Source organism: Gracilinanus agilis, chromosome 1, assembly GCF_016433145.1.
Source record: "Gracilinanus agilis isolate LMUSP501 chromosome 1, AgileGrace, whole genome shotgun sequence".
NCBI classification, from domain to species: domain Eukaryota; kingdom Metazoa; phylum Chordata; class Mammalia; order Didelphimorphia; family Didelphidae; genus Gracilinanus; species Gracilinanus agilis.
The window spans coordinates 242,963,707-242,977,256 of NC_058130.1; the positions used below are offsets into that span (position 1 = coordinate 242,963,707).

General features: G+C 36.7%; 1 protein-coding gene across 7 annotated transcripts in view; it reads left to right on the top strand.

The window, feature by feature from the left end:
- Positions 1-13,550, top strand: part of ELAVL2 (ELAV like RNA binding protein 2) — an 82,468-nt gene that overhangs the window by 34,320 nt on the left and 34,598 nt on the right. For all 7 annotated transcript variants that reach the window (XM_044657492.1, XM_044657493.1, XM_044657496.1 and 4 more), the window contains one exon: positions 10,133-10,236. In XM_044657492.1, coding sequence (XP_044513427.1) covers positions 10,133-10,236 — 104 coding nt within the window. The remainder of the gene's footprint in view (positions 1-10,132; positions 10,237-13,550) is intronic.

A 13,550-nucleotide genomic window follows, 5' to 3' on the forward strand; every position in this document is an offset into this window, starting at 1 on the left:
ATGCCTAAGAGGCTTTCGGGGAAACTCTCTGCTATCTTATTATACCTTCCTTTCTAGGGTTTCTATTCCCTAAACTGAGAATCTGTCCTGCTCAATCAGAAGAAAATACCGAGGCCATATTCATAGCTGCTGCTGCTGCTTTTTTTTTTTTTTTTAAATGGATGGCTTTCTAAAAATGGCATGCTGTATTTACAGAAGGCAGGGAATTAAAGTTGGCAGGAAGTGAACATTTAAGATTTGTTTACTGAATACTGTAGAAAGGAATAGTGAGTACTTTATACCATTCTTATTCTGAGGTCCTCTCCCATTAGACCCCTTGATGTAAATATTGTGTCTGATTGGCTTCATTACAGATTAGATCTCTGTTTTTAATATGCCACCTTTTGTCTCTGGTGCTTGAGCCTGGAAGGCAGAAACTAAGGCACACAGCTTTTCTGACTAGAGAAGCACAGTGAATGTTCAAGAACAGAATTCCACCACAAATAATAGTGTTAGGAAATTAATAGTCTCTAGACAATACAGTGGAGTTGAGGAGTGAAAATGGAATATTATAATGAAGGAAGAGAAGTCTTTTTAAAAAAAGGAAGTAGAAGAGGAGGAAATGGGGGAATCCCTGAAATGAAGGTAATTCAAAATCAGATGCCTATTTGTTCAGGTGCACAGCTCTGTAGCTTTCTGGTATTGAAAATACAGAGATGCTTAAATTTGTTCATTTCTCACGTGGTCTCATTTTCCTATTGTCCACCTAAAGGACCTGGAAGAGCCTACTAGTTAGAGAAATATCGTGGTGACCTATTTCTAGAAATAGAGAGGTATTTTAAAAATAAATGTTGCTTTGTACCTTTCTATCCCATGAAACATCACTACTTCTTTAAATGAAATAATAGATACACATCAATCAGTGTAGACACTTTTTATTGTTGATTCAATTACCAGATTTTATAAAATTCACTATCTGCGTTTTTCATTGACTGTATTTGAATAGTCTTGGCAGACTCAATTATATTAGTGAAAAAGCACTTAAAACAAAATTACATGCTGACACCTCATAATTCATACTTGTAGATCTGTGAAACAGATTTATGTAAATCTATCAAATTCCAAATAGAACATGATTTTTAAATTGAGATTTCATTTTATTATGATAATTGTGAAATTGCAGATTTTGGGGATATGAAGTATTTAATGTTTGGAAGAACTTTTCTTCTTATCAAGCCATTGACTTGTGAAGACCCACTGCACATCTGACCACTCTTTCCCCATGTGTTACATGTTTCATCTGGCATAGTATAGTAACTTAACATTTTAGAACTGTATCATGAAGTGGTGGGGTAGAGTGAGAAGAGTACCAGATTTGGTGTCGGAGAATCTGAGTGAGAATTCTACTTCTCTGATGAGGTTCAAATGCCATACTACTACCTGGAATCAGCTGCTATATCTGAGAAAGGAGGAGATGGAATCAGAACATTTCTCTGGTTCTGTCCAGGATCAAATCCTTTGTCTTTGCATGCCTAGGAGAGGGGTGTGTGTGTGTGTGTGTGTGTGTGTGTGTGTGTGTGTGTGTGTATACACATATATATGTGGACATGCATATATATGTGTGTGTGTGTGTGTGTGTGTGTGTGTGTGTGTGTGTGTGTGTGTGTATAGTCAGCTTGTGGGATGGGGGAGTGGGAGGAAGGTGACCAGAATAGAAGAAAAATGGACTGAGGGTGAGGAAAATTTAGTTCTTAAACATGTATAACTTTCAAGAACAACCATTGCTAACAATTATTTACAGACTAGTTAAAATTTGTCTTGGACCAGATCAGGGAAGTGAGGCTCAGAGACACTATGTAATTTGTGCAATATCGTTCATTTGATTAGAGTAGGAAGCTGGCATTTGATCCAGGTCTCCTGAATTTACCGTGTGGGCTTAATATATGCAAAATATCACTCAAATGTGCTTATCAACAAATTGTTTAGGTAGCCTGCTGAATCCAGTGACAATTCTTTTATCTCAGCCATCATGATTAATTGTTAAGGAGGTCTAAAGTGACTTCCACAACCTTTTTAATAAGTTGTTTTAGGATGTTTTTTGACACTCGAACAACTGTTTACGAGTCCTTATGACTCAAGACCACCCAACTGGTTTAATTCTATAGAAGAATGGAAGATGGCAGGCAACTCATCCATGGCTGTTTATATCCAGTCATGCATCATTTCTTTCCTTCTTTCACTCTCATCCTTACCACCTCTTCATTTCCCAATATATCTCTCCCCTTCCTCCATCTGTTATTAAAAAAAAACAACAACGCTATACTAAAGGGGTGGGGGGAGCAGTTATAATCAAATAATATCAGTCAAATGGCTGTTTTCTACCTCCATAGTCACTTGCCTTTGCAAAGAAGAGAATAGGTTTTTTTTTTAACCACGTAAAAGGGATGTTTATCAATTTCTGTGGGAACAAAGTCATTATAATTACTTAGCATTCAGTTTCAACTTTGGTTGTTTTTTTGGAATTTCCATTTCTCTTCTATGGATACTTTGTATATTATCTTCTTGGTTCCGCTTACTTCACTTTGCATCAGTTCCTATTCTTCTTCCCATGTCTCCCTATAATCTTTTTTATGGCCTAGTAATATTCCATCCCATCCCTATAATATGATTTGCCTAGCTATTTTCCATTCAGTGGGCATCTAATTTGATTCCAATTTTATGCCACTACAAGAAAGTGCTACCATAAATATTTTATTGGGTATGGACTCTGGATATATGCCTAATAGGGATTTTTCGATCTATGAGTGGGATGGTCAGTTGAATCTCATCATTTATTTTGCTTTATAGAAAGATGGGGCTGCTTCACAGCTCTACAGTATGTATATTTGTGTGACAGCTTTTCTATAACTCCTCTAATGTTACTATTCTCATCTTTGTTTATCTTTGTCAATTTAGTGGGTATAAAATGAAGCCTGGGAGTTCTTTTGATTTTTGTTTCTCTCATTATGATTTGATGTAATTTTTATGTAATTATTACTAGTTTACAGATTCTTCATTTTTTGTTTGTTGGAAGGGAACAACTTTTCAGATATATATATATATATATATGTTTATTGAGTCAAATTTAATATGTGTCATTCTTTGTGACATGTACTGGTTGTTTTCCTCATTGTACCTTCATGATCAGAGATGCCTTTTTTTCAGCTGTGCCAATTAGATAAAAACATGTCAAATAGCCACTATACAGGACAGAATCTGAATTTGGAATATCTTCTGTCTTACAAGATTTGTTTGAAACAAGAAAATGAAGGGTGAAGATGAGGAGATGAGTTTGATTATATCAAACTCATATCAGAGCTCAGTGCTTAGAAGTTGAGCATTCATGGGGGCAGCTGGGTTGCTCAGTGAATTAAGAGTTAGACCTAGAGAGGTCCTGGGTTCAAATGTGACCTCAGGCACTTCATAATTGTGTGACCCTGGGGCAAGTCACTTAAGCCCCATTGCCTAGCCCTTACAGCTCTTCTATCTTGGAACCAATATAGAGTATTGATTCTAAGTTGGAAGGTAAAGGTAAAAAAAAAAAAAGTTGCATTCTATAAATCTTCAAATTTAGGATACTTCCGAGAGTTTTGATGTAATCTCCAGCTTTAGTTGCTTAAAATTGCATTAAGATATTTGTGGTATCATGAATTTCACATTAAATCTAAGCAAGGAATCATGATACCACGAGAAGGATCTGTGTGCAAGTTCTGCCTCTGTCATATACTCTGTGACCCTGGCCACATCACTTGACATTTAGGTTTCTTATAGATTTCTGAGGCTAGAAATTATAGAGAAGGTTCTGACATGTGAAGATAAAAGAAATTTTCTCACCTAGGTCATTGTTAAGAGTTAGATGGGACAAATATAGCTGTAGATTTTGGTGAAATTACATGCTTATTCATTATAAATCTAAGTCAGCAGCTCTGCGGGATTTATCGAAAAGAATGCTACCCACATTCAGATGAAGGACTGCAGGAGAGGAAACATATAAGAAAAACAACTGCTTGAACGCATGGGTTGGGGTGCACATGATTGAGGATGTAGACTCGAAACTACCACACCAATGCAACTATCAACAATTTGGAAATAGGTCTTGATCAAGGACACATGAAAAACCAGTGGAAATGTGCGTCAGCATGGGTTGGGGGGTGAAGGGGAAAGTAGGAGCATGAATCATGTAACCATGTTAAAAATGAATATTAATAAATGTTAAAAAAAATAAATCTAAGTCAGTACTGAATCCAAAACCAGTGTTATAGGAAACAAAAGTCCAGATATCAAGTACTTCACCATATTCCTGTTGTGTATATAATATGTGCATAGTAACATGCTAGAATTCACTAGATAGCCCACTCCCACATTTCCACCCAGCCCCCCCAAAAGACTTTAATACAGTCCTAATCTTGATTTAAGAATGCAGGCTTTCCCTTAAGCAGCTTATTATTGTACTTTGCTTAGGGTAATCTTGCCTCCGTCATAAATCTCCCAGTGGACAGGAAAACATGAGAGGCATGCTGGATGGTGTTCGTTTTAGGGAGGGAGAGCAGGTATCATTTGGTGCATTAAAGACTCGAGGATAATGTAGACAGATGATAAAGAACCATGTGAGTGGATGAATGGTCCACCAGGGTTAAGTTATAGATCTAGCCGATCACCAAAGCATTTATTAAATGCCAGGTCCTGTGCTAGGTGGTGATGGGGAATAAAAGTCATAAAATCAAATAGTTCCTTCCCTTTGGGAGCTTATATTCTATTAAGGGAAACAAAATGTGCTTATATCAATCTATACAGTATGTGAACGCTAAATACAAGGAAGGGGGGGGAGCATTAAGGTGAGGGGGGGAGCATTAAGGTGAGGTGGGGACACAAGAAAAGCTTCACAAGTCCTGAAGAAATGGAGGAATTCCGGGACCTGGAGATGAAAAAGGAGTGAATTAGAGTCGTGACAGATGACGGGTAGATGACAAAGGCACAGAGAGATGAGAGAGTGGGAGGTACAGATTTTAACCAGTTTAGCCACATTGCAAAGTACATGAGAGGAAACAGTGCATATTGGATTGGCTCAGAGTTGTGAAAGATTTTCAAAAGCTATAAACACGTGTTTATATTTTATAACCCACTATAAACAGTGGTGGTGCTCTGTTAGTATTATATGACCAGTGTGTTTCTTCTCTCAGAAGTTGATCAAATTTGGAGCCTGGAGAGATCTTGAAATCATCTAGTCTACCTGCTCCTTTTTACAGATGGATAAACTGAGGCCCAGGAGAGGTAAAAAAGAAAAAAAATTGCCCAAAATTAGATAGTCTAGGATTGAAGTGGAGTTGCTGGGGTTGGAGCTCAGACCTTAAGTTCAGAGTTCAACCTTGATATGTAGTGGCTGTTTGTGTTCATAGGCAAGTAAAAGACTTTATCTACCTGCAGTTCCCTCCTCACCTCTGGATTGTTGGAGCATCTCAAACGAGCCTTTTGTCCCAAATTTGAAAAACTTAAAGTGCTGTTTGAAAATCAGAGATCGTTATTAAAGATTTAATCAGCTTTAATTGTAGAACCTAAAGTGATCTAATTTGTCTTCCTGCCTTTGGGCTGGACTGTACCTAACTGTCCCTAACAGAAAAATCTAAGCTATTTTCCAAGACCTCCAGAGAAGAGAATTTCACCAACTACTTTGGTACCCATTCTAGTGCTAATCAACTCAGTATCAATTCAACTTCACTGACACTCAATTCACAGTCTTCTTTGAACCAGGTTGTTGGCTAAGCTTTGAGATCCTTTAAGATATATAACCTAAATACCAGCACACCAGGGCTTAACTATTTTGCCTTTTGTTACTCGTATGAATAGAAAGCATCTGGTCAGTCCTTTACATTATGTGGACTTTGTGTATTCTTTTTTTTTTTTTTTAAACTTTGTGTATTCTTAAGGACTATCTTTTAGGCTCCTTTAAATTTTTCTTATTTTAGGTAAACCAACTCAAGATTTCTGGGTACAAATGTATATGTTGAATGATCTGTTGGTGACTATCTACATAAATTTATTCTAGACTAGTAGGTTTGTAAGAATATTAAAAGTTAGTTCATTGAATTTAGATGAAAAGATTTCACTTTTTTTATGTACACATGGTCAATGAATGTTGTGAGATGTACCACTGGCCTGGTCTGTAGGTTGATTTGAATGACCCTATTCTGTGTTTAGCCACTTCACTAGTGCCACTTCTTAATTAGCTTTTAATGGACAGGGATCAGCCCTGCATAGCAGGGGAGTTGGTGCTGTTGCTTTGGGGTAGAATAATCATTGACCCTGAGCAGCTGCTTCCAGGAGCCTGGGAGGGCAGGCATGAACTGCCAACATATGGAGTATAAAAATTAACCTCAATTTTGAGGAAGATTTTTTTTTAAACCTTAAAAGGTCAACTTTTATACACTGCAATATATAGTGTCCTGAAATAAGATTCTTTTGCCAACTCATGAGTTTTCTGTGACACTTGAGAGTAGCGGATGCTATAATATTTCATTGGCTGCTAAAGGTCTGTCTTTGCCATTGCCATAAATGTTATATAGTTCTTTCACCTGGTTGGTATTATGTGCAGCAGGGGAAGAAAGAAGTCCCTAAAAAGACAGGGACTCATTAATAAGGAAAGAGTAGAATATCTCTAAAGGTTTCTACTGTTGTGTCAGATTTGGGGATGAAATAAGAGTATCATTAGTAAGTGGAATTTGTCTGTTCTTGGTCACAACAGGTATTTGATTAATTTATCATAAAATAACAGTTATGTCAAGGACATATATTTTCATTCCTGCCTTTTCCCATGGAATTTAATTGATATTTACTTGTTTGGTTTTATAGATTGAAAATATTGCACGCTGATGATGAGTAAGCTTGTTTTGTGATACTTTTGACTCTATTAAAAAACAGGCTTCAGGGGCAGCTGGGTAGCTCAGTGGAGTGAGAGTCAGGCCTAGAGACGGGAGGTCCTAGGTTCAAACCCAGCCTCAGCCACTTCCCAGCTGTGTGACCGTGGGCAAGTCACTTGACCCCCATTGCCCACCCTTACCAATCTTCCACCCATGAGACAATACACCAAAGTACAAGGGTTAAAAAAAACAACAAAAAAAACAGGCTTCAATTTGAGGAACACGTCATATATTTTTAAAAATCTGCTGCTTTTATAACTTTTGTTATAAGTTAGCATTAACTTCATTTTAGAAAGGAAAAAAATTTAAAAGGGATGAATTAGAAACAATGTATTACAATCTCTTTTAGTGGGATAGCCCTAAAGAGAATTACTGTTTTAAATATTATATATGGCTAGTCAGTAATCATTTATGAAATGCCTGCTATGAAACAGGTACTGTTCTAAGTTCATGCAATTACAAAGAGAGGCAATTCAGTCTCTGTCTTTGAGGAGCTCACAATCTAATGGGAGAGACATTGTGCAAACAGCTATGTACAGAAAAAAAATATGAAAGACAAATAATGTTTATATGGGTTTATGATTTGGGTTTTGGTTTTTAAAGAAAATGCTAACAAAAATGAATAATATGGAAATAGCTATTGAGTGATAATACATGTACGACCCAGTGGAATTTGCTTGTCAGCTCCAGGAGGGGGGAGGGAAGAGGGGAGGGAGAGAACATGAATCATGTATCCATGAAAAAAAAATAAAAAAGATAAATAATCAACAGAGGAAAAGCATTTCCCCCACCCTCTTCAGAAGAGTAGGAACCTTTAGCATCATCCCTGAAATAAAGACTGAAAATTGTACTCATAGCCTAAGTTAAATGACTGCTTTGGAGAGAATCCTTAATGCTGAGAAATTTTTTTTCCTTGTTATATTAAGCACCCAGTTCTCTTTTCCTATTCCTATAACAGATCTTGAATTTTCCCAATAAAATTTTTTTGTGGGGCTCAAAGGGATGGAGAAAGGTTTCCAGGAGAAGGTGATATTTTGTCCTGGACATGAAGGAAGTCAGGGAAGATGGAAATGAGAGGGAGGAGTATTCTAGACTTAGTGATAATGTCCAAAGCCAAGAGACAAAGTGTGGTGTTCAAATAGCAAGAAGGAGACCAGAGGAGTAGAAATGCATTTATTAAACACTGTGTACTTGGGATACAAATAGGAAATTGAAGTCAGCCCCTGTTTTCAAGGATCTCACATTCTAATTGGGGGAGTCAGCCTAGAAAGAATGCTTATGTTCAGTTCATGTCAGATGGAAAAAGAGAGTATTTCAGAGGAATAGGAAGTAGGACAGATAGCAAAGTCCAGGAAATCTTAAGGAATAATGGCAGGGAAGTCCCTTACCAAGAAGATAGTATATTTTAAAGGGTTGAAATGGAGAGGACCTCTGGGAAGGAGAAGGTCTTCTGCTCCCTGTGGGACTGGTGGAAGTGGCTTGTTTATGGATCATCATGCAGGAACTGACTAACTTGGAGTGAAGGTTTTTCCTTCACCATTGTCTCCCCCCCCACCCCCACCCCAACCCTTAATTTTGTTGATAGTAATAATAGATGACATTTACAAGTGGATAGTGTTGCTGACTTTGAGTTGAGAAGATCCAATAGGCATCTATCTCAGGCATTATCTGTGGGACCCTGGTCAAATAATTTTCCTCCTCTTTTTTTTTAAACCCATACCTTCCATCTAAGAAATAATACTAAGTAAGTATTGGTTCCAAGGCAGAAGAGCAGTAAGGGCTAGGCAATTGGAGTTAAATGACTTGGCCAGGGTCACATAGCTAGGAAGTACCTGAGGCCAAATTTGAATTCAGGACCCTCTTGTCTCTAGGCCTGGCTCTCAAAAACTACTGAGCCACTTTAAGCTTCCCCCAAATCTTTTACCTAACTCTCAGTGTACTCATTCATAAGTTGGAGATAATGCCAACTACTTCACAAGGTTTTTAATATGGATCAAATTGAATAATATACGTAAATTGTTTTGTAAACCCTATGAAAATGTTAGCTATTTTTATTATTATTATTTTTCTTATTTTCCAGAAAATTGAACCTTCTTGTTCTTTTATTTAGACTTGGATAAATGCATCCCTTTGTCACATCGTAACCTAATTGAGGAAGCATCTCTCAAACTGTTTTGATAATTTTTTCTTGCCATTTCAAAAGTCAATATCCTTAGGTATGGCTAGAACCACACAGATTTTCTGCTCTACTTTACCCCATTTGAGTTGTTCCTCCACTCCCTTCAGAGTAGGAAGCTTCACCATCATCCCTGAACCAAGACCAAAACTTAGACTCATAGCCAAAGTAAAATGACTGCTTTGGAGAGGATCCGTAATGCTGAGAAGTTTCTTTTCCTTGGAATAGGAAGTACCTAGTGCTCTTTTCCCATCCCTACAACAAGCCTTGAACTTTCCTATGAAACCTTTGTGGACGTCAAATCAACCACTGTGCCCCATATCCTTTAAGAAAGACTTAGGAAAACTACTTTTACTTACATGTAGTCTGCACTAAACACATCTTACTCTATCTTGGAACATATAGAGGAAAACAAAGTGTAGAATATAAGCTACATGATGCCTGTCTTATTTTTGGGTTTGTATCCAGAGTCCCTAGCACATTGACTGGTGTATAGAAACCATTTAATAAATGCTTGTTGAATTGAAAGATGAATGGTTCTCTAACTAGCTGCCTTATTTAAAGTATTGTGGAAGAGTGGAATGAGCTCTGGCCTAGGAATCAGAAGATCTGGACTTAAATCTTGCCTCTGATGTTTATTACCTGACAGACCATGGGCAAATTATTTAACCTCATTTAAAAATGAAGATGTTGGATGAGATGGCCTCTGAAGTCCCTTCCGGGCCCAGATATATGGCCCAGGGAACAGGTTTTTTTTTTGTGTCACTCTTAATTTTTCTCTTCCAGAGCCAACAGACTCTCTTGTCTTTGTCTCTCTGTCTGTCTGTCTGTCTCTCTTTCCTTCCTTACTCATGACAGAAATTGTTTTGGAAGAATATACATGTATTAATTTCAGGAATAAATACAGAAGAATTTAATTTTGAGACTAGTGCCCAGTAAGCAAGACTATATACCCAACTTTGACGTAGTGCCTGGCAGCTCCGTGGAACTAATGTGTGTCTTCTTTCTCCTCTCCCTTTATTAGGGCAGAGCTTGGGGTATGGCTTTGTGAACTACATTGACCCTAAGGATGCAGAAAAAGCTATCAACACGCTGAATGGATTGAGACTTCAAACCAAAACAATAAAAGTATGTTTGTGTTTTTTATGTTAATGTCTATAGATGTTGAAGCTTCATAGTTTTTTTTTTAAGTTGAAAAAAAAAAACCTGATGTGTGGTGGGGAGAAAGTATATATTTAAAGTTTATTATAGTTAATCTAATCTCCCCTACCTATTCTGACTGGTATTTTCAAATTATTTTAAATTATTTTGAAATGGGGAAGAGAAACTAATTCACAAGTGCTACATTCACGTTTATTAATGAATGGTAATAGAGATTTCCTTAAGGTAAATACCATTAGGGAAACTTAAATATAGTTCTCCTTCCATTATGGAGATTTATTTACCTGATAAGCATATGAATTAAAAAAAAAAACAAACTTTTTCCCTATGGCAAGGCCTTTCAATTTGAGATAAAAGACTAGAGAAATACTAGCATTAAACTATATTTGGAGGGTTTTTCTCCTTTAATTATTCTCTTTCTTCTGTCAGTGGTATGTACTTTTAATTTTGGGCTGCTTGGGTTAACAACAGAGTTCCACAGGTGGACTATCCACATTTTTGCAAGTATCTGAAAGCTGACTCTATTGTATAGTGTAAGAAGCTGCTTTTGTCTATAGATAACCATATGCTCTTTTTAAAAATAGAGAAAGGGTCTTGGCTTCTAGAATTTTTAAGTTAGTCTACAAACTAAAGTGTTAATGAATGGAAAGGGAAAGGGAATTGCGAAAGAATGGCAATAGTTCATTTTCTGGAAGCTATGCATGGTATCTGGAATGAATTTCTGCTCGTTTTCGGAAAATACAGAGTCAGTCTTTGAAGTTGCTTCCATCAGGACCATTGAAGTATTTGTTAGTCTTTATGTGTTGCCATTATATATACTTTGTATTGCCTAATATTAATTTTGTTTTAAAAAAATCACGTAGCAGAGCTATCCTATTAGTGACCTGGCTTATTAAAATTTGCTGGACTGGAGCCTTCCAAGAGTTTAGAGAGTTTTCTTGATGTCTTATAAAGAGTGCCCCTTGGGGGAGGAGTCAGCCTACAACTGAGAACTGACCACAGGGATAGAAAAGAGAGTCGTATATGCCCCAGAGAAATTGTCTAGAATACCTTTGACGTAAAAATTAAGAAATCATTCTTTTTTGCCATTTAAACTTTTAACATTGTACTGGCTTTTCTAATTACTCAAATCTTGTGAGTATTTTGTCATATATTAAAAGATCAGAATGTGTAATATCACATCTGCATCTATTATAGGGTATTTGGTATATATACTCACACAAACACAACCCTTTGTTAAAAGGCATATGGTTTCTAGATGTGTATGTGGCTTTTCTTCTTTCTATCCTTGGTTCCACCATTGCTTTCTGGAAACTCTTGTTATCATAGTTTTGTACTCCTCTGTAAAGGGATGGATGGAATGAAGTAGGTAAAAATAGAAGTATATTCCTTTACCTTTTTTCTTATCCAAGAAAATCCATCATCTCATTCATTTATACTTCTCCAGATGGCCTGAGTACTTCTCTAGATGACCTGACTGCAAATAGTGAGGAGGGGATGGCAAGTGAAGAGTGTTGGAAATTAAAAAAAAAAAAAACCAAACCAACCTAACTACAATTAACAAGAGAAGCCTTTGCTTTGGGGTACTTTTCACTAACTGTTTATGGCTATAGATTTTGTCCCTCAGTTGGACTCAGTTTCTAGAACAGGTGGAGAAAAAGAATCCAGGGCTGAAGGAGCAGGATAAAGGACAATAATGACTAGTGACTTTTACATTCTGACATCTGTTACTTCCTTTTTGATTTTCTGAGACAAAGGGGGAAGTAACAACAGGCTGCTCTTGCTCTCCCTACCCCCATTCAATTCTTGCAAAAATATCAGATAACAGCTGGTATCCCCAATTTGGCCCAGATTTCTTTGGGAGGAAAAGCACAACTACTTTCCAATCCTATATATTTTATTTGTCCATTTTTTCCAAATTTTTGGTTTCAAATAGAGTTATTTTGGGCTTTTTTTCTTTCAAAATAATCTATTGAGCCAGATTTTTTCTTTCAGTGCCCAGTCTATTCCTTGATTTTAAGTACTTTTTGGAAGCTGTATTGTCTTTCAGATCCCTAGGGTATCCTTCCATAAATTTTTCTATCCTGCCCTCCAATCCATCTGGCTTATTGTAATTAGACTAATCTTCCTAAAACATCACTTTCATTATGCTACTTGCTTTCTTAAGAATATATAATATTTCCATAGTGCTTACTACACTGTCCAAGCTGCTAGCTTCAAATCCTCTCCCACTGCCATTTTTTTCCCTTCTCTTTCTCCCCAAATATCCACATATTGTGTATCCAACCTTACTTTCTAATATTCTCAAATGCTAACATTTTGCTGCAAAACAGTCTCTACCTCATTTCCTGGCCATACCACATTAATTCCTGCTTATGCAGTCATGCTGTGCCTGCTGTCTAGAATGCCCTCCCCATTCATCTTCATTGATCTGACTTTTTTCCATACTTGAGGGGCCAGCTTAGGGCTCAATTTTTGCCTTAAGCCTTCCCCTTATTTCATCTTATCTATGTGGCTTCTCTAAATTCCGATAGTACTTATATAGTTTGTAGCATGCAATTCAGTGAATGTTTACATAATATCTGGTTTTGTAACTTTTAAAAAATGTATTTAAAATATGTTACTCTATTATAAGTTTCAGAGAAGGTACATATATATGTACAGAGCTGATCAAGAATTCTTTTTTTCCATTTAAATCTCAATCTCAAGTTTGATATTATCCCTGTATACCTTTATCCCTTTTTAAAAGAAAATCTTAGAAATTAGAACATTTGAAATTTTGTTATTGCTTGAATTTGATCAAATAAATAAATTCAGTGGTTAACTAGGATTTGCCCTTTTCATTATACAAATAATGAAATGAAATTCTGGAGAGGTTGTGGCTGCCCTATAGTTACATACATAATATCTATTCAGCAAGCACTTAACTATATGTTGCAATCAAAGCTTAGTCAGTTGTAGGTATCAGATGGAAAGTTAAAGGAATTGGAGATCTAAGATGATTGATTTCTTTCATTCATTTCCAAAATACAGATTCCTAGAGATCACTATTTCTTGATTCTTCTGGAAACCTACCTACTGATTTTTGAGTTTGCCAATTAGGGGTATGTGGTAAGGCATTTCCATTTTCCCAAATCATGTATGTATTTAGTCTTATTCCTGGTGTAGGATGGAAGAAACTTTTTCCCCCTAAGAACATATTATGGGGCAGCTGGGTAGATAGAGTGCCAAGCTTAGAGTCAGGAGGACTCAGATTCAAATCTGGCCTCAGAGAATTTCTT